The sequence below is a fragment of the Hyla sarda genome, chromosome 5 (assembly GCF_029499605.1).
Source record: "Hyla sarda isolate aHylSar1 chromosome 5, aHylSar1.hap1, whole genome shotgun sequence".
In the NCBI taxonomy this organism is placed as follows: Eukaryota; Metazoa; Chordata; class Amphibia; order Anura; family Hylidae; genus Hyla; species Hyla sarda.
This window is the reverse complement of record NC_079193.1, coordinates 383,156,742-383,179,125: the sequence shown is the minus strand read 5'-3', so window position 1 is coordinate 383,179,125 and position 22,384 is coordinate 383,156,742. Positions and strand designations below refer to the sequence as shown.

At 54.6% G+C, this 22,384-nt stretch overlaps 1 protein-coding gene across 2 annotated transcripts in view; it reads right to left on the bottom strand.

Annotated features, from left to right (window-relative positions):
- The window catches only part of LOC130274495 (1-phosphatidylinositol 4,5-bisphosphate phosphodiesterase gamma-1-like), a 166,953-nt gene extending 147,576 nt beyond the window's left edge, over positions 1–19,377 (bottom strand). For both annotated transcript variants that reach the window (XM_056522901.1, XM_056522900.1), the window contains exon 1: positions 18,880–19,377. In XM_056522901.1, coding sequence (XP_056378876.1) covers positions 18,880–19,099 — 220 coding nt within the window. In that variant the 5' untranslated portion in view covers positions 19,100–19,377. The remainder of the gene's footprint in view (positions 1–18,879) is intronic.
- Positions 19,378–22,384: the final 3,007 nt, after the last annotated feature.

The following is a 22,384-nucleotide window of genomic DNA, read 5'->3' as shown; positions in this document are numbered from 1 at the left end:
CAAGGGTCCACCAGAGAATACAGAACAGAGGCCAAGGGTCCACCAGAGAATACAGAGCAGAGGCCCAGGGTCCACCAGAGAATACAGAACAGAGGCCCAGAGAATACAGAACAGAGGCCAAGGGTCCACCAGAGAATACAGAACAGAGGCCAAGGGTCCACCAGAGAATACAGAACAGAGGCCAAGGGTCCACCAGAAAATACAGAACAGAGGCCCAGAGAATACAGAACAGAGGCCAAGGGTCCACCAGGGAATACAGAACAGAGGCCCAGAGAATACAGAACAGAGGCCAAGGGTCCACCAGAGAATACAGAACAGAGGCCAAGGGTCCACCAGAGAATACAGAACAGAGGCCAAGGGTCCACCAGAGAATACAGAACAGAGGCCAAGGGTCCACCAGAGAATACAGAACAGAGGCCAAGGGTCCACCAGGGAATACAGAACAGAGGCCCAGAGAATACAGAACAGAGGCCAAGGGTCCACCAGAGAATACAGAACAGAGGCCAAGGGTCCACCAGAGAATACAGAACAGAGGCCAAGGGTCCACCAGAGAATACAGAACAGAGGCCAAGGGTCCACCAGGGAATACAGAACAGAGGCCCAGAGAATACAGAACAGAGGCCAAGGGTCCACCAGAGAATACAGAACAGAGGCCAAGGGTCCACCAGAGAATACAGAACAGAGGCCAAGGGTCCACCAGAGAATACAGAACAGAGGCCAAGGGTCCACCAGAGAATACAGAACAGAGGCCAAGGGTCCACCAGAGAATACAGAACAGAGGCCAAGGGTCCACCAGAGAATACAGAACAGAGGCCCAGGGTCCACCAGAGAATACAGAACAGAGGCCAAGGGTCCACCAGAGAATACAGAACAGAGGCCAAGGGTCCACCAGAGAATACAGAGCAGAGGCCAAGGGTCCACCAGAGAATACAGAACAGAGGCCAAGGGTCCACCAGAGAATACAGAGCAGAGGGCAAGGGTCCACCAGAGAATACAGAGCAGAGGCACCAGAGACTTCTTCAGGCTCATATGATGGTCCATGTTGTACAGATTAGTGGTAGGGTCCCCTAGATGCTGCACCCTTTGTGCCTCCAGTTCCATAGACACAGACATATCATGATACTATTATCCCCCACATTGGTGTCACATAAGTGATGAGGCAACAGTTTGGCGCCCCCTGTGGGCAGTGTGAATGCTGCAGTTACAGCAATGTAGTGGGTCCCATCAGGCAGCTTCTCTTTTACAATTCAAGGGGGGGGGGGGGGGGTTGTAAACTTTTGTAGTGCCCTCCTGTAACGGGTCAGGGGGTGTGGTGGCCTGTCGTGGTGACGTCTGGGGTGGGGACGTGTCCAAATTGTCTGTTTTGTGGTTTTCGCTCATAGATCACAGTTATTTTTAGTACAAAAAAGAGGTGGGAGATAAACACAGCATCCTGCAGACCGAAATATCCTGATGGGCACCAGAATAGAAAGGGCGCAGAGGGGGCCCATCTGATCAATGGAGAGGCCTGGGGGCGGGGCCTGATAGGGAAAATGGGATATCCCTCTAATCCAGCAGAGAGGACTCCTGAGGGACACAAGAGCCTAGCGGTGACTTCTACCTCAGGACCCCTATAGCTTCGCCCCTGAGCAGCACATTATATGCATACACTGTGTAAAGGGTTAATATTTCTTGCATATATTGTGCATAAGGGTATGATGCTTTGGTCACGTGCTACTCCTAGCCAATAATTGCAGGAGAACTCCCTAGTTCAGTGTTTTCCAACCAGGGTGCCTCCAGCTGTGACAAAACTACAACTCCCAGCATGCCCGGACAGCCTTTGGCTGTCCGGGCATGCTGGGAATTGTAGGTTTGTAACCGCTGAGGTCACCCTGGTTGGGAAACACTGTCCTAGTTTAACATCTCTATCCCAGGAGAAGGGGTGGGCCTAGGTTCCTGCTCCTGTCCACACAGAAAAGATAGTTCTACAGAATTCCTATCTCTGAGGAGAGGAGAACACTGAACAAGGGCCTTTCCGAATATCACTAATCTCTTCATCAGCCTATGGTCAGGTCTGTCACATCATGAAGACTTCCCTGGAAGCGCCATTCCAAGTGTCATGTCACAGAAGCCACCGCTAAGTGAGTAAAGTTAAAGGGGTACTCCGGTGGAAAACAAATGTTTTCAAATCAACTGCCGGTGTAATGAAAAAAACTCTGTCCTTGTAGCGGAATGTGACCCTCCACATAGGGACACACTTTTCTGCTTTACAGCCGGCTCCCTAACCCCTAATTTTAACTGCTACCCCTAATCCTAACCCTAACCATAACCCTTAATCCTTACTCCTAATCCTAACCGCTATTCCTAATCCTAACCCTAACCATAACCCTTAATCCTTACTCCTAATCCTAACCGCTATTCCTAATCCTTACCCTAACCCAAATCCTAACCCCTAATCCTAACTGCTACCCCTAATCCTAACCCAAATCCTAACCCCTAATCCTAACCGCTACCCCTAATCCTAACCCTAACCCAAATCCTAACCCCTAATCCTAACCGCTACCCCTAATCCTAACCCTAACCCAAATCCTAACCCCTAATCCTAACCGCTACCCCTAATCCTAACCCTAACCCAAATCCTAACCCCTAATCCTAACCGCTACCCCTAATCCTAACCCTAACCCAAATCCTAACCCCTAATCCTAACCGTTACCCCTAATCCTAACCCTAACCCAAATCCTAACCCCTAATCCTAACCGCTATTCCTAATTCTAACCCTAACCCAAATCCTAACCCCTAATCCTAACTGCTACCCCTAATCCTAATCCTAACTATAACCCCTAATCCTATCCGCTATTCCTAATCCTAACCCCTAATCCTAACCGCTACCCCTAATCCTAACCCTAACCCAAATCCTAACCCCTAATCCTAACCGCTACCCCTAATCCTAACCCTAACCCAAATCCTAACCCCTAATCCTAACCCTAACCCAAATCCTAACCCCTAATCCTAACCGCTACCCCTAATCCTAACCCTAACCCAAATCCTAACCCCTAATCCTAACCGCTATTCCTAATTCTAACCCTAACCCAAATCCTAACCCCTAATCCTAACTGCTACCCCTAATCCTAATCCTAACTATAACCCCTAATCCTTACTCCTAATCCTATCCGCTATTTCTAATCTTAACCCTAACCCAAATCCTAACCCATAATCCTAACCCTAACCATAACCCCTAATCCTAACCGCTATTCCTAATCCTAACCCCTAATCCTTACTCCTAATCCTATCTGCTATTTCTAATCCTAACCATAACTCCTAATCCTTACTCCTAATTTTAACCTTTAACCCTAATTTTAACCCCTAAGGGTATGTTCACACAAGCGGATCCACAGCCTTTATTATGCTGCAGATCCGCCGCTGAAGGACCCCTACAGGATGCCTTTAGATGTGTCTGCTCGGATCGTCAATACACCGCTACGAGCAGACACTGCTGAAATGTGTAAATTACCGCGCGTGGTGGTGTACTCGCACACATCGCGGTCGCCCCCCCCCCCCTGCTCCCTGACCTAGGCCGAGAGAAGCCGCCATGTGCGAGTATACTGCGCATGCGTGCGGCGACTCGAACATCGCAGTGTGTCTGCTCATAGCGGCGGATTGCAGGCACCTGTAAAGGCAGCATACAGTGGTCCTTCAGTGGCAGATCCGCAGCGTAGTACGCACTGGGGATCTGCTTGTGTGAACGTAACCCTAATCCCTAATCCTAATCCCTAATCCTAATCCCTAATCTTAACCCCTAACCCCTAATCCTAACCTCTAACCCTAATCTTAACCCTTTATCCAAACCCCTAATCCTGACCCTAACCCCTAATTTTAACCTCTAACCCCTATTCTTAACCCCTAATCCTAACCCTAACCATAACACCTAATCCTTACTCCTAACCCTAATCTTAACCCCTTATCCTCACCCCTAACCCTAATCCTCACCCCTAATTTTAACCTCTAACCCTAATTCTCACCCCTAACAGCGATCAGCGCTGAGAAGGGATAAGAGTGCCGAGTTGAGGAGCTCAGATCACATTCAGTTATGGGTCACAGTTTTTTTCAGAGTACCCCTTTAAGGCCACCTTTTGTCCCCTGCCCCTGTAAAGTTCCTTATCAGGACTGAGACCCAGAGAACATTGACATCTACATTACAGATAACGTCCACGTGTGGGGAGGCGCCTAAATTCGATAAAGCTGATACAAAAGCTTTAAAAGGGACAGTGACCAAATATCCATTCTTCTATCTGTATCGAAGCGTCTTATTGGATTTACACAAGGAGTTCACTATTGTTCTATAAACTGATAGAAACCCCACCCTGTCACATGACCTACATAAACAACTACTACACCCAGCATGACCCTCTGCGCTTCTTGTAGACACCACAACAGACCACCCTGAGGGGGGATCACAGCACAGACCACCCTGAGGGGGGGGGGGGGGACGGGGAATCACAGCACAAACCACCCTGAGGGGGGGATCACAGTACAGACCACCCTGAGGGGGGGGGGGGGGGTACGGGGAATCACAGCACAAACCACCCTGAGGGGGGGATCACAGCACAGACCACCCTGAGGAGGGGATCACAGCACAGACCACCCTGAGGAGGGGATCACAGCACAAACCACCCTGAGGGGGAGATCACAGCACAGACCACCCTGAGGGGGAGATCACAGCACAGACCACCCTGAGGGGGAGATCACAGCACAGACCACCCTGAGGGGGCGATCACAGCACAGACCACCCTGAGGGGGAGATCACAGCACAGACCACCCTGAGGGGGAGATCACAGCACAGACCACCCTGAGGGGGAGATCACAGCACAGACCACCCTGAGGGGGCGATCACAGCACAGACCACCCTGAGGGGGAGATCACAGCACAGACCACCCTGAGGGGGAGATCACAGCACAGACCACCCTGAGGAGGGGGGGGGGGATCACAGCACAGACCACCCTGAGGGGGGGATCACAGCACAGACCACCCTGAGGGGGAGATCACAGCACAGACCACCCTGAGGGGGAGATCACAGCACAGACCACCCTGAGGAGGGGGGGGGGGGATCACAGCACAGACCACCCTGAGGGGGGGATCACAGCACAGACCACCATGAGGGGGGGATCACAGCACAGACCACCCTGAGGGGGGGGGGGATCACAGCACAGACCACCCTGAGGGGGGATCACAGCACAGACCACCCTGAGGGGGGGGATCACAGCACAGACCACCCTGAGGGGGAGATCACAGCACAGACCACCCTGAGGGGGGGATCACAGCACAGACCACCCTGAGGAGGGGATCACAGCACAGACCACCCTGAGGGGGGATCACAGCACGGACCACCCTGAGGAGGGGGGATCACAGCACAGACCACCCTGACGGGGGATCACAGCACAGACCACCCTGAGGAGGGGATCACAGCACAGACCACCCTGAGGAGGGGATCACAGCACAGACCACCCTGAGGAGGGGATCACAGCACAGACCACCCTGAGGAGGGGATCACAGCACAGACCACCCTGAGGGGGGATCGCAGCACAGACCACCCTGAGGAGGGGATCACAGCACAGACCACCCTGAGGGGGGGATCACAGCACAGACCACCCTGAGGGGGGGGGGGATCACAGCACAGACCACCCTGAGGGGGGGGATCACAGCACAGACCACCCTGAGGGGGAGATCACAGCACAGACCACCCTGAGGGGGAGATCACAGCACAGACCACCCTGAGGGGGAGATCACAGCACAGACCACCCTGAGGGGGGGATCACAGCACAGACCACCCTGAGGAGGGCATCACAGCACAAACCACCCTGAGGGGGGGATCACAGCACAGACCACCCTGAGGGGGGATCACAGCACAGACCACCCTGAGGGGGGGATCGCAGCACAGACCACCCTGAAGGGGAGATCGCAGCACAGACCACCCTGAGGGGGGATCACAGCACAGACCACCCTGAGGGGGGGGGGGGGATCACAGCACAGACCACCCTGAGGAGGGCATCACAGCACAAACCACCCTGAGGGGGGGATCACAGCACAGACCACCCTGAGGAGGGGATCGCAGCACAGACCACCCTGAAGGGGAGATCACAGCACAGACCACCCTGAGGGGGAGATCACAGCACAGACCACCCTGAGGGGGGATCACAGCACAGACCACCCTGAGGGGGAGATCACAGCACAGACCACCCTGAGGAGGAGATCACAGCACAAACCACCCTGAGGGGGAGATCACAGCACAGACCACCCTGAGGGGGGGATCACAGCACAGACCACCCTGAGGAGGGGGGGGGGGTCAAAGCACAGACCACCCTGAGGGGGAGATCACAGCACAGACCACCCTGAGGGGGAGATCACAGCACAGACCACCCTGAGGAGGGGATCACAGCACAAACCACCCTGAGGGGGGATCACAGCACAGACCACCCTGAGGAGGGGATCACAGCACAGACCACCCTGAGGGGGGGATCACAGCACAGACCACCCTGAGGAGGGGATCACAGCACAGACCACCCTGAGGGGGGGGGAATCACAGCACAGACCACCCTGACGGGGGATCACAGCACAGACAACCCTGAGGGGGGGATCACAGCACAGACCACCCTGAGGAGGGGATCACAGCACAGACCACCCTGAGGGGGAGATCACAGCACAAACCACCCTGAGGGGGGGATCACAGCACAGACAACCCTGAGGGGGAGATCACAGCACAAACCACCCTGAGGGGGGATCACAGCACAGACCACCCTGAGGGGGGGGGGGGGGATCACAGCACAGACCACCCTGAGGGGGGGATCACAGCACAGACCACCCTGAGGGGGGGATCACAGCACAGACCACCCTGAGGAGGGGATCACAGCACAGACCCCCCTGAGGGGGGGGGGGGGAATCACAGCACAGACCACCCTGACGGGGGATCACAGCACAGACAACCCTGAGGGGGGGATCACAGCACAAACCACCCTGAGGGGGAGATCACAGCACAGACCACCCTGAGGGGGAGATCACAGCACAGACCACCCTGAGGGGGGGATCACAGCACAAACCACTCTGAGGAGGGGATCACAGCACAGACCACCCTGAGGGGGGATCACAGCACAGACCACCCTGAGGAGGGGATCACAGCACAGACCACCCTGAGGGGGGATCACAGCACAGACCACCCTGAGGAGGAGATCACAGCACAGACCACCCTGAGGGGGGGATCGCAGCCCAGACCACCCTGAGGAGGGGATCACAGCACAGACCACCCTGAGGGGGGGATCGCAGCACAGACCACCCTGAAGGGGAGATCGCAGCACAGACCACCCTGAGGGGGAGATCACAGCACAGACCACCCTGAGGGGGGGGATCACAGCACAGACCACCCTGAGGGGGGATCACAGCACAAACCACCCTGAGGGGGAGATCACAGCACAGACCACTCTGAGGGGGGGATCACAGCACAGACCACCCTGAGGAGGGGGGGGGGGGTCACAGCACAGACCACCCTGAGGGGGAGATCACAGCACAGACCACCCTGAGGAGGGGATCACAGCACAAACCACCCTGAGGGGGGGGATCACAGCACAGACCACCCTGAGGAGGGGATCACAGCACAGACCACCCTGAGGGGGAGATCACAGCACAGACCACCCTGAGGGGGAGGTCACAGCACAGACCACCCTGAGGGGGGATCACAGCACAGACCACCCTGAGGGGGGATCACAGCACAGACCACCCTGAGGGGGGGATCACAGCACAGACAACCCTGAGGGGGGATCACAGCACAGACCACCCTGAGGGGGGATCACAGCACAGACCACCCTGAGGAGGGGATCACAGCACAGACCACCCTGGGGGGGGGGGGGGGGAATCACAGCACAGACCACCCTGACGGGGGACCACAGCACAGACAACCCTGAGGGGGGGATCACAGCACAGACCACCCTGAGGGGGGGATCACAGCACAGACCACCCTGAGGAGGGGATCACAGCACAGACCACCCTGAGGGGGGGGGGGTAATCACAGCACAGACCACCCTGACGGGGGATCACAGCACAGACAACCCTGAGGGGGGGATCACAGCACAAACCACCCTGAGGGGGAGATCACAGCACAGACCACCCTGAGGGGGAGATCACAGCACAGACCACCCTGAGGAGGGGATCACAGCACAGACCACCCTGAGGGGGGGGGGGGAATCACAGCACAGACCACCCTGACGGGGGATCACAGCACAGACAACCCTGAGGGGGGGATCACAGCACAAACCACCCTGAGGGGGGATCACAGCACAGACCACCCTGAGGGGGGGGATCACAGCACAGACCACCCTGAGGGGGGGATCACAGCACAGACCACCCTGAGGAGGGGATCACAGCACAGACCACCCTGAGGGGGGGGGGGGGGGGGTAATCACAGCACAGACCACCATGACGGGGGATCACAGCACAGACAACCCTGAGGGGGGGATCACAGCACAAACCACCCTGAGGGGGAGATCACAGCACAGACCACCCTGAGGGGGAGATCACAGCACAGACCACCCTGAGGGGGAGATCACAGCACAGACCACCCTGAGGGGGGGATCGCAGCACAGACCACCCTGAGGGGGGATCACAGCACAGACCACCCTGAGGAGGGGATCACAGCACAAACCACTCTGAGGAGGGATCACAGCACAGAACACCCTGAGGAGGGGATCACAGCACAGACCACCCTGAGGGGGGATCACAGCACAGACCACCCTGAGGAGGAGATCACAGCACAGACCACCCTGAGGGGGGATCACAGCACAGACCACCCTGAGGAGGGGATCACAGCACAGACCACCCTGAGGAGGGGATCACAGCACAGACCACCCTGAGGGGGGGATCGCAGCACAGACCACCCTGAAGGGGAGATCGCAGCACAGACCACCCTGAGGGGGGATCACAGCACAGACCACCCTGAGGAGGAGATCACAGCACAAACCACCCTGAGGGGGAGATCACAGCACAGACCACTCTGAGGGGGGGATCACAGCACAGACCACCCTGAGGAGGAGATCACAGCACAGACCACCCTGAGGGGGGATCACAGCACAGACCACCCTGAGGAGGGGATCACAGCACAGACCACCCTGAGGGGGGGATCGCAGCACAGACCACCCTGAAGGGGAGATCGCAGCACAGACCACCCTGAGGAGGAGATCACAGCACAGACCACCCTGAGGAGGAGATCACAGCACAGACCACCCTGAGGGGGGGATCACAGCACAGACCACCCTGAGGAGGGGATCATAGCACAGACCACCCTGAGGGGGGGGGGGAATCACAGCACAGACCACCCTGAGGGGGGATCACAGCACAGACAACCCTGAGGGGGGGATCACAGCACAAACCACCCTGAGGGGGAGATCACAGCACAGACCACCCTGAGGGGGAGATCACAGCACAGACCACCCTGAGGGGGGGATCACAGCACAGACCACCCTGAGGGGGGGATCGCAGCACAGACCACCCTGAGGAGGGGATCACAGCACAGACCACCCTGAGGGGGGAATCACAGCACAGACCACCCTGAGGAGGAGATCACAGCACAGACCACCCTGAGGAGGGGATCACAGCACAGACCACCCTGAGGAGGGATCACAGCACAGACCACCCTGAGGGGGTGGGGGGGATCACAGCATAGACCACCCTGAGGGGGGGGATCACAGGACAGACCACCCTGAGGGGGGGATCACAGCACAGACCACCCTGAGGGGGGATCACAGCACAGACCACCCTGAGGAGGGGATCACAGCACAGACCACCCTGAGGGGGGATCACAGCACAGACCACCCTGAAGGGGGGGATCACAGCACAGACCACCCTGAGGGGGGATCACAGCACAGACCACCCTGAGGGGGAGATCACAGCACAGACCACCCTGAGGGGGAGATCACAGCACAGACCACCCTGAGGGGGAGATCACAGCACAGACCACTCTGAGGAGGGGATCACAGCACAGACCACCCTGAGGGGGGGGGGGGGAATCACAGCACAGACCACCCTGAGGGGGGATCACAGCACAGACAACCCTGAGGGGGGGATCACAGCACAAACCACCCTGAGGGGGAGATCACAGCACAGACCACCCTGAGGGGGAGATCACAGCACAGACCACCCTGAGGAGGAGATCACAGCACAAACCACCCTGAGGGGGAGATCACAGCACAGACCACCCTGAGGGGGGGAACACAGCACAGACCACCCTGAGGAGGGGGGGGGTCACAGCACAGACCACCCTGAGGGGGAGGTCACAGCACAGACCACCCTGAGGGGGGATCACAGCACAGACCACCCTGAGGGGGGATCACAGCACAGACCACCCTGAGGGGGGGATCACAGCACAGATCACCCTGAGGAGGGGATCACAGCACAGACCACCCTGAGGAGGAGATCACAGCACAGACCACCCTGAGGGGGGGGGGATCACAGCACAAACCACCCTGAGGGGGGGATCACAGCAGAGACCACCCTGAGGGGGAGATCACAGCACAGACCACCCTGAGGGGGGGATCACAGCACAGACCACCCTGAGGGGGGGGGATCACAGCACAGACCACCCTGAGGGGGAGATCACAGCACAGACCACCCTGAGGAGGGGATCACAGCACAAACCACCCTGAGGGGGAGATCACAGCACAGACCACCCTGAGGGGGGAATCACAGCACAGACCACCCTGAGGAGGGGGGGGGGGTCACAGCACAGACCACCCTGAGGGGGAGATCACAGCACAGACCACCCTGAGGGGGGGGGGGGATCACAGCACAGACCACCCTGAGGAGGGGATCACAGCACAGACCACCCTGAGGGGGAGATCACAGCACAGACCCCCCTGAGGGGGAGATCACAGCACAGACCACCCTGAAGGGGAGATCACAGCACAGACCACCCTGAGGGGGAGATCACAGCACAGACCACCCTGAGGGGGAGATCACAGCACAGACCACCCTGAGGGGGAGATCACAGCACAGACCACCCTGAGGGGGAGATCACAGCACAGACCACCCTGAGGGGGAGATCACAGCACAGACCACCCTGAGGGGGAGATCACAGCACAGACCACCCTGAGGGGGAGATCACAGCACAGACCACCCTGAGGGGGAGATCACAGCACAGACCACCCTGAGGAGGGGATCACAGCACGGACCACCCTGAGGAGGGGGGATCACAGCACAGACCACCCTGAGGGGGGGGGGATCACAGGACAGACCACCCTGAGGGGGGGATCACAGCACAGACCACCCTGAGGGGGGGATCACAGCACAGACCACCCTGAGGGGAGATCACAGCACAGACCACCCTGAGGGGGGGAACACAGCACAGACCACCCTGAGGAGGGGGGGGGGGGGTCACAGCACAGACCACCCTGAGGGGGAGGTCACAGCACAGACCACCCTGAGGGGGGATCACAGCACAGACCACCCTGAGGGGGGATCACAGCACAGATCACCCTGAGGAGGGGATCACAGCACAGACCACCCTGAGGAGGAGATCACAGCACAGACCACCCTGAGGGGGGGGGGGATCACAGCACAAACCACCCTGAGGGGGGGATCACAGCAGAGACCACCCTGAGGGGGAGATCACAGCACAGACCACCCTGAGGGGGGGATCACAGCACAGACCACCCTGAGGGGGGGGGGGATCACAGCACAGACCACCCTGAGGGGGAGATCACAGCACAGACCACCCTGAGGAGGGGATCACAGCACAAACCACCCTGAGGGGGAGATCACAGCACAGACCACCCTGAGGGGGGAATCACAGCACAGACCACCCTGAGGAGGGGGGGGGGTCACAGCACAGACCACCCTGAGGGGGAGATCACAGCACAGACCACCCTGAGGGGGGGGGGGATCACAGCACAGACCACCCTGAGGAGGGGATCACAGCACAGACCACCCTGAGGGGGAGATCACAGCACAGACCCCCCTGAGGGGGAGATCACAGCACAGACCACCCTGACGGGGAGATCACAGCACAGACCACCCTGAGGGGGAGATCACAGCACAGACCACCCTGAGGGGGAGATCACAGCACAGACCACCCTGAGGGGGAGATCACAGCACAGACCACCCTGAGGGGGAGATCACAGCACAGACCACCCTGAGGGGGAGATCACAGCACAGACCACCCTGAGGGGGAGATCACAGCACAGACCACCCTGAGGGGGAGATCACAGCACAGACCACCCTGAGGGGGAGATCACAGCACAGACCACCCTGAGGAGGGGATCACAGCACGGACCACCCTGAGGAGGGGGGATCACAGCACAGACCACCCTGAGGGGGGGGGGATCACAGGACAGACCACCCTGAGGGGGAGATCACAGCACAGACCACCCTGAGGAGGGGATCACAGCACGGACCACCCTGAGGAGGGGGGATCACAGCACAGACCACCCTGAGGGGGGGGGGATCACAGGACAGACCACCCTGAGGGGGGGATCACAGCACAGACCACCCTGAGGGGGGGATCACAGCACAGACCACCCTGAGGGGGGATCACAGCACAGACCACCCTGAGGGGGGGATCACAGCACAGACCACCCTGAGGGGGGGATCACAGCACAGACCACCCTGAGGGGGGGATCACAGCACAGACCACCCTGAGGGGGGGATCACAGCACAGACCACCCTGAGGGGGGGATCACAGCACAGACCACCCTGAGGCCTGTTGGACTATTGCTCCCTGTTATCAGCCAGTTCAGGACGTATCAGAATGCCTCTGGGGATTGTGAATCTGGTGACACAGGTTTTATTTGTCGCGATGGATTTGGAGTCACTTTTTTAGCCTTCCTGTTACTTCATTTTATTGCGTGATACATTTGTCCAGATGTTGCGCGCAGGTTGCCAAATGTGTATGTAAATTGTGCAGCGCGCCGGGTCAGAAAACTGAAGGGTAAGATGTAAGAGGTATCAATAGATTTATCTGCCCACGTGTACGCCTCACCCAACCTGAAGCACCGCCGCACAAACCGCCATCACCCAACCTGAAGCACCGCCGCACAAACCGCCATCACCCAACCTGAAGCACCGCCGCACAAACCGCCATCACCCAACCTGAAGCACCGCCGCACAAACCGCCATCACCCAACCTGAAGCGCCGCCGCACAAACCGCCATCACCCAACCTGAAGCGCCGCACAAACCGCCATCACCCAACCTGAAGCGCCGCCGCACAAACCGCCATCACCCAACCTGAAGCGCCGCCGCACAAACCGCCATCACCCAACCTGAAGCGCCGCCGCACAAACCGCCATCACCCAACCTGAAGCGCCGCCGCACAAACCGCCATCACCCAACCTGAAGCGCTGCCGCACAAACAGCCATCACCCAACCTGAAGCGCCGCCGCACAAACCGCCATCACCCAACCTGAAGCGCCGCCGCACAAACCGCCATCACCCAACCTGAAGCGCCGCCGCACAAACCGCCATCACCCAACCTGAAGCGCTGCACAAACCGCCATCACCCAACCTGAAGCGCTGCCGCACAAACCGCCATCACCCAACCTGAAGCGCCGCCGCACAAACGCCATCACCCAACCTGAAGCGCCGCCGCACAAACCGCCATCACCCAACCTGAAGCGCCGCCGCACAAACCGCCATCACCCAACCTGAAGCGCCGCCGCACAAACCGCCATCACCCAACCTGAAGCGCCGCCGCACAAACCGCCATCACCCAACCTGAAGCGCCGCCGCACAAACCGTCATCACCCAACCTGAAGCGCCGCCGCACAAACCGCCATCACCCAACCTGAAGCGCCGCCGCACAAACCGCCATCACCCAACCTGAAGCGCCGCTGCACAAACCGCCATCACCCAACCTGAAGCGCCGCACAAACCGCCATCACCCAACCTGAAGCGCCGCCGCACAAACCGCCATCACCCAACCTGAAGCGCCGCTGCACAAACCGCCATCACCCAACCTGAAGCGCCGCCGCACAAACCGCCATCACCCAACCTGAAGCGCCGCCGCACAAACCGCCATCACCCAACCTGAAGCGCCGCCGCACAAACCGCCATCACCCAACCTGAAGCGCCGCCGCACAAACCGCCATCACCCAACCTGAAGCGCCGCCGCACAAACCGCCATCACCCAACCTGAAGCGCCGCCGCACAAACCGCCATCACCCAACCTGAAGCGCCGCCGCACAAACCGCCATCACCCAACCTGAAGCGCCGCCGCACAAACCGCCATCACCCAACCTGAAGTGCCGCCGCACAAACCGCCATCACCCAACCTGAAGCGCCGCCGCACAAACCGCCATCACCCAACCTGAAGCGCCGCTGCACAAACCGCCATCACCTCAGCTAAACCGACAAATAAGGCCCTAAATATAAAAACATAAGCAAAAACATAGTGAAAACAGGAGCAAAACGTCAAAATACACAAATAAAAACCTACGAGCTTAAAGGAGTACTCCAGTTTACGAAAATGTGTCCACTATTCAAAGGACGGGGATAAGTGTCTGATTGTGGGGGGTCCGACTGTTTTGACCCCCTGCAATCTCCTGAGCAGCGCCCTCCATTCATCTCTAGGCTGTACTCGTGTATCTCAGGCTCTCCCACAGAGATGAATGGACTGAACACTGCTCTGTGCGCGAAGAGAGTCAGGGCGCTGGGTAGGAGATTGCGGGGGCCGCGGCCAGACACTTAGGATAGGAAATACAGTATCCTAAACTGGAGTACCCCTTTAAATCTAAACAGAAAGTTGGCTGAATCATATCACTTTATAAATGACCGGACGCTCTGGGGTCAGTGTTTATTGTCCTGTGACCCCCATGTATGGCCGGGGGTCCGCAGTCTCATCCCCTGATATGTGAGATAGAGGAGCAGAGCATGATGGGAAAGGGCCCCACAAGGTGACAGAGCCCGGACCCCAAGAAATAAGGCACAGAACTCCAACCACCTGATATGTCTGCACCCGGACGTATGTGAGACTGTTCACATATTACATAGGACTGCAGGTCCCATCTATACATTATCTGTACTCAGAGAGATATCACTGTGTTATCTGTGGTGTTACATAGGACTGCAGGTCACATCTATACATTATCTGTACTCAGAGAGTTATCACTGTGTTATCTGTGGTGTTACATAGGACTGCAGGTCACATCTACTACATTATCTGTACTCAGAGAGTTATCACTGTGTTATCTGTGGTGTTACATAGGACTGCAGGTCACATCTATACATTATCTGTACTCAGAGAGTTATCACTGTGTTATCTGTGGTGTTACATAGGACTGCAGGTCACATCTATACATTATCTGTACTCAGAGAGTTATCACTGTTATCTGTGGTGTTACATAGGACTGCAGGTCACATCTATATATTATCTGTACTCAGAGAGTTATCACTGTGTTATCTGTGGTGTTACATAGGACTGCAGGTCACATCTATACATTATCTGTACTCAGAGAGTTATCACTGTGTTATCTGTGGTGTTACATAGGACTGCAGGTAACATCTATACATTATCTGTACTCAGAGAGTTATCACTGTGTTATCTGTGGTGTTACATAGGACTGCAGGTCACATCTATACATTATCTGTACTCAGAGAGTTATCACTGTGTTATCTGTGGTGTTACATAGGACTGCAGGTAACATCTATACATTATCTGTACTCAGAGAGTTATCACTGTGTTATCTGTGGTGTTACATAGGACTGCAGGTCACATCTATACATTATCTGTACTCAGAGAGTTATCACTGTGTTATCTGTGGTGTTACATAGGACTGCAGGTAACATCTATACATTATCTGTACTCAGAGAGTTATCACTGTTATCTGTGGTATTACATAGGACTGCAGGTCACATCTATACATTATCTGTACTCAGAGAGTTATCACTGTGTTATCTGTGGTGTTACATAGGACTGCAGGTCACATCTATACATTATCTATACTCAGAGAGTTATCACTGTTATCTGTGGTGTTACATAGGACTGCAGGTCACATCTATATATTATCTGTACTCAGAGAGTTATCACTGTGTTATCTGTGGTGTTACATAGGACTGCAGGTCACATCTATATATTATCTGTACTCAGAGAGTTATCACTGTGTTATCTGTGGTGTTACATAGGACTGCAGGTCACATCTATACATTATCTGTACTCAGAGAGTTATCACTGTTATCTGTGGTGTTACATAGGACTGCAGGTCACATCTATACATTATCTGTACTCAGAGAGTTATCACTGTTATCTGTGGTATTACATAGGACTGCAGGTCACATCTATACATTATCTGTACTCAGAGAGTTATCACTGTTATCTGTGGTGTTACATAGGACTGCAGGTCACATCTACTACATTATCTGTACTCAGAGAGTTATCACTGTTATCTGTGGTGTTACATAGGACTGCAGGTCACATCTATACATTATCTGTACTCAGAGAGTTATCACTGTTCTCTGTGGTGTTACATAGGACTGCAGGTCACATCTATACATTATCTGTACTCAGAGAGTTATCACTGTGTTATCTGTGGTGTTACATAGGACTGCAGGTCACATCTATTACATTATCTGTACTCAGAGAGTTATCACTGTGTTATCTGTAGTGTTACATAGGACTGCAGGTCACATCTATACATTATCTGTACTCAGAGAGTTATCACTGTGTTATCTGTGGTGTTACATAGGACTGCAGGTCACATCTATACATTATCTGTACTCAGAGAGTTATCACTGTGTTATCTGTGGTGTTACATAGGACTGCAGGTCACATCTATACATTATCTGTACTCAGAGAGTTATCACTGTTATCTGTGGTGTTACATAGGACTGCAGGTCACATCTATACATGATCTGTACTCAGAGAGTTATCACTGTGTTATCTGTGGTGTTACATAGGACTGCAGGTCACATCTATACATTATCTGTACTCAGAGAGTTATCACTGTTATCTGTGGTGTTACATAGGACTGCAGGTCACATCTACTACATTATCTGTACTCAGAGAGTTATCACTGTGTTATCTGTGGTGTTACATAGGACTGCAGGTGACATCTATACATTATCTGTACTCAGAGAGTTATCACTGTGTTATCTGTGGTGTTACATAGGACTGCAGGTCACATCTATACATTATCTGTACTCAGAGAGTTATCACTGTGTTATCTGTGGTGTTACATAGGACTGCAGGTCACATCTATACATTATCTGTACTCAGAGAGTTATCACTGTGTTATCTGTGGTGTTACATAGGACTGCAGGTCACATCTATACATTATCTGTACTCAGAGAGTTATCACTGTTATCTGTGGTGTTACATAGGACTGCAGGTCACATCTATACATTATCTGTATTCAGAGTTATCACTGTTATCTGTGGTGTTACATAGGACTGCAGGTCACATCTATACATTATCTGTACTCAGAGAGTTATCACTGTAATCTATGGTGTTACATAGGACTGCAGGTCACATCTACTATATTATCTGTACTCAGAGAGATATCACTGTGTTATCTGTGGTGTTACATAGGACTGCAGGTCACATCTATACATTATCTGTACTCAGAGAGTTATCACTGTGTTATCTGTGGTGTTACATAGGACTGCAGGTCACATCTACTACATTATCTGTACTCAGAGAGTTATCACTGTTATCTGTGGTGTTACATAGGACTGCAGGTCACATCTATACATTATCTGTACTCAGAGAGTTATCACTGTGTTATCTGTGGTGTTACATAGGACTGCAGGTCACATCTATACATTATCTGTACTCAGAGAGTTATCACTGTTATTTGTGGTGTTACATAGGACTGCAGGTCACATCTATACATTATCTGTACTCAGAGAGTTATCACTGTGTTATCTGTGGTGTTACATAGGACTGCAGGTCACATCTATACATTATCTGTTCTCAGAGAGTTATCACTGTTATCTGTGGTGTTACATAGGACTGCAGGTCACATCTATACATTATCTGTACTCAGAGAGTTATCACTGTGTTATCTGTGGTGTTACATAGGACTGCAGGTCACATCTATACATTATCTGTACTCAGAGAGTTATCACTGTTATCTGTGGTGTTACATAGGACTGCAGGTCACATCTATACATTATCTGTACTCAGAGAGTTATCACTGTTATCTGTGGTGTTACATAGGACTGCAGGTCACATCTATACATTATCTGTACTCAGAGAGTTATCACTGTTATCTGTGGTGTTACATAGGACTGCAGGTCACATCTATACATTATCTGTACTCAGAGTTATCACTGTTATCTGTGGTGTTACATAGGACTGCAGGTCACATCTATACATTATCTGTACTCAGAGTTATCACTGTTATCTGTGGTGTTACATAGGACTGCAGGTCACATCTATACATTATCTGTACTCAGAGAGTTATCACTGTTATCTGTGGTGTTACATAGGACTGCAGGTCACATCTATACATTATCTGTACTCAGAGAGTTATCACTGTGTTATCTGTGGTGTTACATAGGACTGCAGGTCACATCTATACATTATCTGTACTCAGAGAGTTATCACTGTGTTATCTGTGGTGTTACATAGGACTGCAGGTCACATCTATACATTATCTGTACTCAGAGAGTTATCACTGTGTTATCTGTGGTGTTACATAGGACTGCAGGTCACATCTATACATTATCTGTACTCAGAGAGTTATCACTGTGTTATCTGTGGTGTTACATAGGACTGCAGGTCACATCTATACATTATCTGTACTCAGAGAGTTATCACTGTGTTATCTGTGGTGTTACATAGGACTGCAGGTCACATCTATTACGTTCAGTCGTGATGCCTCGGTGACACGTTCCCCTCTGCTACATCTGTACACTGCTGCGCTCTACTTACTTTCCCCTTCCACCTTTTCGGGGGTCCTGTACCAGACCACCTGCCTGGTGTCGAGCCTCAGCTGGAAGGTCCTCCTCTCGGGGCGCTGGGACTTCTTCTGGTAGAACAGCGTCAGCACGGTCCCGGTCTCAAGGTGCCTCATGATGCGGTTGACGTCCCCGGTCTCCATTCTGGGCTCCTCCGGGAATCCGTTCGTGTTGGTCAGTCTGCAGCCGGACATCCTGGAGAGTGCGCTGCGGGGGTCCTCACCGCCTGGAACTCCCCGGGACCCTGCAAAGTCCTACAGCCACCTGTGGATCAGAGGGGACAAGACGCTGCATCACACCATGTCTCTCCTCCGGGGGGATCTCCGCTGTCGATCTGGGATCCCGTCCATTCACCGCCGGCCGCCGCTCCTGCGGAAACAAAATCCAGTGAGGGTCCTCAAATGGGGCGACAACTTCCAGTGCCTATGAGGGTCCCTGAATGGGGCGACAACTTCCAGTGCCTATGAGGGTCCCCGAATGGGGCGACAACTTCCAGTGCCTATGAGGGTCCCCGAATGGGGCGACAACTTCCAGTGCCTATGAGGGTCCCCGAATGGGGCGATAACTTCCTGTGCCTATGAGGGTCCTCAAATGGGGCGACAACTTCCAGTGCCTATGAGGGTCCCCGAATGGGGCGACAACTTCCAGTGCCTATGAGGGTCCCCGAATGGGGCGACAACTTCCAGTGCCTATGAGGGTCCCCGAATGGGGCGACAACTTCCAGTGCCTATGAGGGTCCCCGAATGGGGCGACAACTTCCAGTGCCTATGAGGGTCCCCGAATGGGGCGACAACTTCCAGTGCCTATGAGGGTCCCCGAATGGGGCGACAACTTCCAGTGCCTATGAGGGTCCCCGAATGGGGCGACAACTTCCAGTGCCTATGAGGGTCCCCGAATGGGGCGACAACTTCCAGTGCCGGTGTATGGAAGAGAAAGATGGGAGCGGACCACACCTAGATCCACCCTGCACAATCCGGACCCCCTCCTTCTTCGTCTAGTGGGGGGGTAGAGGACCGGACCCTCAGTATATGGAAGTCCCCCGCCTTACGGAGACAAGACAGGCTGCACTGACAGCCAATGACTATCCGGGAGGGGACCAGTCCTGGTCTGACTAACGCTCCCCCTAATAGCCAAATCCTATTTAGCCTAATGGGAAGAAAGCGAATCGTCGCCTAATCCGATCCCATTGGCATCGCCCGCAGCGCGACAATCCAGCAGGATGGGGCCGGGGATGTCCCACAGGCTGCAGCAGGATGACAGGTCACTGTGCACACTGCATCTCCCTGCCCTTATCTCACAGCTCCTGGGGGGCTCCCGTCTCCAGCCCGCTGCAATGGACGCCCAGAGGAAACAGCCATCACACATGGCCGGAAAGAGAGAACAGAGAGGAATTTAAAAAAAATAAAAAAATAAATATTTGCTGGATCCTTAGGAAAGGAAAACATTACAGGAAAACCGGAAACGCTGTGTGGGGGCGACATCTAGTGTTCGGGTGAGGGAAGTGCGGCGCTCTGGATGACAGCTCTGGGATGAAAACAGGAAAAGAACTTTTAACCCCTTAAGGCAGGGTTTCCCAGACAGCTGTTGCAAAACTACAACTCCCAGCATGCCCAGACAGCCGGAGGCTGTCTGGGCATGCTGGGAGTTGTAGTTTTGCAACAGCTGGAGGCACGCTGGTTGAGAAACACTGCTTTCGGGACACAGTTCTGCTGTCTGGGCATGCTGGGAGTTGTAGTTTCACAACAGCTGGAGGCACGCTGGTTGAGTAACCCAACTTTCGGGACACAGCTCGGCTGTCAGGGCATGCTGGGAATTGTAGTTTTGCAACAACTGGAGGCATGCTGGTTGAGAAACATGGTCTTCGGGACACAGTTCGGCTGTCCGGACATGCTGGGAGTTGTAGATTTGCAACAGCTGGAGGCTCGCTGGTTGAGAAACACCACCTTCGGGACACAATTCAGCTGTCCGGGCATGCCGGGAGTTGTAGTTTTGCAACAGCTGGAGGCTCGCTGCTTGGAAAACATGGTCTTCGGGACACAGTTCGGCTGTCAGGGCATGCTGGGAGTTGTAGTTTTGCAACAGCTGGAGGCTCACTGGTTGAGAAACATGGTCTTCGGAACACAGTTGGGCTGTGCGGGAATGCTGGGAGTTGTAGTTTTGCAACAGCTGGAGGCACGCTGGTTGAGTAACCCAACTTTCGGGACACAGCTCGGCTGTCAGGGCATACTGGGAGTTGTAGTTTTGCAACAGCTGGAAGCACGATGGTTGAGTAACCCAACTTTCGGGACACAGTTCGGCTGTCCGGGCATGCTGGGAGTTGTAGTTTTGCAACAGCTGGAGGCACGCTGGTTGAGAAACACTGCCTACGGGACACGGTTCGGCTATCCGGGCATGCTGGGAGTTGTAGTTTTGCAACAGCTGGAGGCACGCTGGTTGAGAAACACTGCCTTCGGGACACAGTTCGGCTGTCCGGGCATGCTGGGAGTTGTAGTTTTACAACAGCTGGAAGCACGCTGGTTGAGAAACACTGCCTTCGGGACACAGTTCGGCTATCCGGGCATGCTGGGAGTTGTAGTTTTACAACAGCTGGAAGCACGCTGGTTGAGAAACACTGCGTTCGGGACACCGTTCGGCTGTCTGGGAATGCTGGGAGTTGTAGTCTTGCAACAGCTGGAGGCATGCTGGTTGAGAAACACCGCCTTCGGGACACAGCTTGGCTGTCCGGGCATGCTGGGAGTTGTAGTTTTGCGACAGCTGGAGGCACGTTGGTTGAGAAACACTGCCTTCAGGACACTGCTCGGCTGTCCGGGCAAGCTGGGAGTTGTAGTCTTGCAACAGCTGGAGGCACCCTACTTGACAAACACTGCGTGCGGGACACAGCTCGGCTTTCCGGGCATGCTGGGAGTTGTAGTCTTGCAACAGCTGGAGGCACCCTCCTTGACAAACACTGCGTTCGGGACACAGCTCGGCTGTCCGGGCATGCTGGGAGTTGTAGTTTTGCAACAGCTGGAGGCACGCTGGTCGGGAAACACAGCCTTGAAGACACAGCCACCGGAAACTCTGTGTGAGGGCGGCATCTAGTGCTCGAGTGTGGGAAGTGCAGTGTTCTGATGAAAATAGGAAAAGCAGACTTAAAGGGGTACTCCACTGGAAAACATTTTGTTTTATAAATCTGGTGCCAGAAAGTAAAAGTGTACCTGTTGTCAAAACAAATAAAAAAAAAGTTTTAGATAATACGATTATATGTATATTTGTAATATACATTGGTTGAAAATTGTGTATATTTTTGGGTGAAAAAATGCCGTCCCTGCAGCTCTTGTCTGTGCGTCTCTATGAGGAGACCAAATACAGGAAGTGAGGGCGGGACAAGCGGGGATCTGTGCAGACTCCTGACTTGTCAATCATCCTGATGTATGAGCCGGGATCATGTTATAGAGTCTCAGCGCACACTGTCCTGCGTTCACAGACCCCGCTTGTCC